The 3,378-nt window shown below is 55.9% G+C and overlaps 1 protein-coding gene across 1 annotated transcript; it reads left to right on the top strand.

Annotated features, from left to right (window-relative positions):
• The first annotated feature begins 377 nt into the window (after positions 1–377).
• LOC130684458 (spermatogenesis-associated protein 31E1-like) lies at positions 378–2,510 on the top strand. Its single transcript, XM_057505319.1, has 3 exons — positions 378–719; positions 1,486–1,543; positions 2,145–2,510. The coding sequence occupies exons 1-3, from the start codon at positions 378–380 to the stop codon at positions 2,207–2,209; spliced, it is 465 nt and encodes a 154-aa protein (XP_057361302.1). The 3' UTR covers positions 2,210–2,510.
• Positions 2,511–3,378: the final 868 nt, after the last annotated feature.

The raw sequence follows: 3,378 nt of genomic DNA, 5'->3' as shown, positions 1-3,378 counted from the left end.
TTGAATAATTATTTAATTTTTTGTGTCAGTCCATCTGATTGAAAATGGGACAAAGCACTGTTCATAATTCAAAATTTAAATAAGTGTAAAATAAATTTAAGTTCTGTGCCTTGGTTTATACCAGACATAAACATTATGGGGGGAAGGTGGACAGAGGAAATCCTGAGTAAAATCCTTGGGAAATAGCTAAAATTCCAGGATCAACTTTAGAATTTCAAGGTTTATGAAATTGGTGGGCCTCTAGTCAAGATCGCTAATGGACAATGTGAACCAGATAATGTCTGGATGTATGGAAAAACTGGCTCCCTGACAAGGTGAATAGGGTTGGAAAGAAGGACCCAGAAGGCCCATTAGGGTGCAGAGCCCTGTGGGACCGCATGGCGGGGGAGGGGCTGTGTTCCCGCCTGCTCCTCCCCTGTCCCCTCCCCCGCCCGCAGGAGCCCTTTGTGACCAGGCCACCCTCTGTGATGCGGGCCTGCTGTGCTGTGCCCAAGCACAGGCCCAGAGGTCAGTTGCCTGAGGGTAGCAGTGCGGATCAGACTATGGAGTATCCTCTCCTATCTCTGAAAAGCATTCTAGATACCTGGCTGAGCTTCAGCTCCACTTCCTGGGGGTCTGCCATCGTCACTGGCATCCTGTGTGGACTGGGGCTCTTCCTCCTGTCACTCCACTTCCACCCAAGTGATCTATACTCACCACCACCTAGAAACATCACAAAGGTAAGGAGTCTTTGGCCCAGGCCTGACAGAATGTGAGTCTCTCTCTTCTTTGATTACTGCTGCTTTTTGGAGTCAGCTGTAGAGACTCCTGGAGTGGGAAAGAAGAGAACATTTATTCTCAGGAGAGAATACAAGATCCTCCTTCTAGGCATAAGCCAGGCCGGGAAGAGTTCTGGCAGGAGGATCTTTCTGAAGATCCCAGACAGGACGCAGGTGGACTAAAGGGCTCCAGGCCGAAATGCCAAACCCAGGGGTCAGCGGCTGCAGCTGGGATCCTAAGAATTTGATGCTTGCAGGAGGACAGGCCCCTGAGCACTGATCCCCCGGCTGCCTTCCTGGGGGAGGGGTCTGGGGCAGGGGTCTGGAGCGGGGCTTCGTCCAGGCCGTCCAGAGGGCAGTGCTGAGCCCGCAGCGCCTCTGAGCAGGGGCTGCAGAGGGCCGCAGGCCTGGGGAGGCAGCGTGCAGCCTGACGGAGCTCAGAGGGGCCTGTGGGTCTGAGCACGTGTGTGTTTCCTGGGCACAGAAATCCACTGATGCAAGAAATCCAGGGCGTGTGTCACATAGAAAATCCTTCTTTACATTCTTAAAGGAAGGAAAACTGAACATATTTTTATCTACTTTAAAAGAGTACAAGAAAGGAAACCCCAAGACCCATTAGTTATATTTAGACAGTAATGCTCATGGACTCTGAGATCTGCAGCTCATCTAGTGAGTTGAGTGAGTCTTGGCCCCACCCCGTCGTGATTTGCGGTTTTTGATCCCTCAGCGTCACCTGCAGCCCAGGGAGAAGAACAGGAGGTGGAAGAGAGGCGCAGCTCTGAGAGGTGAGCACCTGCCCACCAGCCCTGCCCGCCCCAGGCAGCGTCCCTCGCTGCCGCCCGAGGGCCCAGCTCCACGACACCCCTGAGGGTGCCAGCGGCAGGGTCTCTCTGTCAGGAAAGGGAGCCCGTGGGGAGGCTGCTGGGCAGGAGATCGGAGCCTGGAAGCTCCCCAGATTCTGGGCTGGAACAGAACTGTGAGGGACCAGAATTGGGTGTCACCCAGGACAGAAAGGGTGGACTGGAGTGGCCCAAGAGTGCCTGGATCGGGAGGGGGGCCTCCAGGTCCACTTGTGGGCGATGTGTTAAACTTCCCTCAGGAGCCTCTCTAAGTGGCCCTTGCCCCGTCCCCCACAAAGGGTGGTTATGAGGGTGGCTGTGAGGGCCACAGAGGGTAATGGATGTGGAAGCCCCTTCCAAATGAGAAAGTGTTCCCCATCATGAGTCTTGCTATCGCCATCAGGGATCCTGTGGTCTTGGGCACCGAGGCTTGGGCTCCAGACTCTAAGCTCCCCAAAGTCTCCCCTAAAGTGGCATGGCACTCAGGCTCCTGTTAGACCCCTAGGTCCCTGCTTTCGCTACTACGATCCTGTCTTCCACTTCCCAGCTTGCAGAGGTCGCCTGCGAGAACAGGAGGTGGCAAGCAGCCTGATACCACAGGTAGAATGGTAATGAAGCTCACCCTTCTCTCTCGGGTTCTTCCTCCCAGACCCTGTAATGGGACTCCAGGGCTGCCGCAGCCTGGGGCTGACCTGGGAGGGGCAGCCATGGGGACAGGGGTGGGTACAGTCTTGGGGGGTGGGACAACAGGAGCACCATGAAGTCAGTGTGGGGGCTGCAGAGGGCCATGGGCCCCAGATGCACACCCCTGCCTGGCCTCCTTGGCGCTCTTGGCCCCGGCTGCTCCTGGCTGCAGCTTGGGCCTTCTGTCTTCTTCAGCCACCTGAGCAGGACCTCTGACAGGAGCGGCGATCATTGGTCACGTCAGGACCCACCTGGTGAGGTATGCAAAGCACAGACTACTGGAGCCCGTCTGCCATGCAGGGAGCTTGTAGGCAGTGTTCCTCCCTCCATGTCCCCTTCAGCCTCCAGAACCCCCTGCTGAAGCAACCTCTGCCCCTGGCCTCCACTGCTTCACCAGGCCCACCAGGCTCCACATGTTCTGTTCATCCACACCCCTCCCTCAGTGCCTCTCAAACACCAGAGCTCTTCCTTCCCCTGGACAGCCTTTCACCCCAGCCCCTTGCTTCTTCCCCTGCACCCTCATGTCCCTCTGATTTGGAATCCCACCCTCCATCTCTGACAGCCTCCTCTGCCCCACCGCCCCAACCAGACTCCTCCCTGATGCTTCCTCAGTGGGACCCGATGGCACACCCACTGGGCGCTGTCCCACAGAGCCCGTCCCCACACACCCCTGGAGCAGCTTCTCCTGCCACAGCCACCTTGGACCTTCATCACCCCATTTTGGCCCTGTCCTGGTGGCAGGTGGCTGCCAAAGCCTGAAGCCCCTCCACCTCCTCACAGGGTGGGTCCCAGACAGTGGCCACATTCTGGGGAGACCCAGGCATACAGGTAGTGACTGATAAACCCTCTTTGATAAGAGGTGATGACCAGAATTTCCTGGAAATAGAAATTACAAAGAGAGTCAAGATCAAGATCTGCAAGGAGAAAGAAAAAGACATATCACATCCAAAACAAATGGGCTCAGCCTACAACCTGAATTCTTTGGGGAGCACATTGAAACCACTGGGTGCTGAGTAGGACACCACAATACCCAGCTCTCCTGAAGCACAAAAGGCCAATCAGAACAGCTGCCTGGTCCTCAGCAGCTCTCAGATCCC

This window comes from Manis pentadactyla, chromosome 7 (assembly GCF_030020395.1).
Source record: "Manis pentadactyla isolate mManPen7 chromosome 7, mManPen7.hap1, whole genome shotgun sequence".
In the NCBI taxonomy this organism is placed as follows: Eukaryota; Metazoa; Chordata; class Mammalia; order Pholidota; family Manidae; genus Manis; species Manis pentadactyla.
The sequence above is the reverse complement of the archived record's forward strand: the minus strand, read 5'-3'. Positions and strand labels throughout refer to the sequence as shown.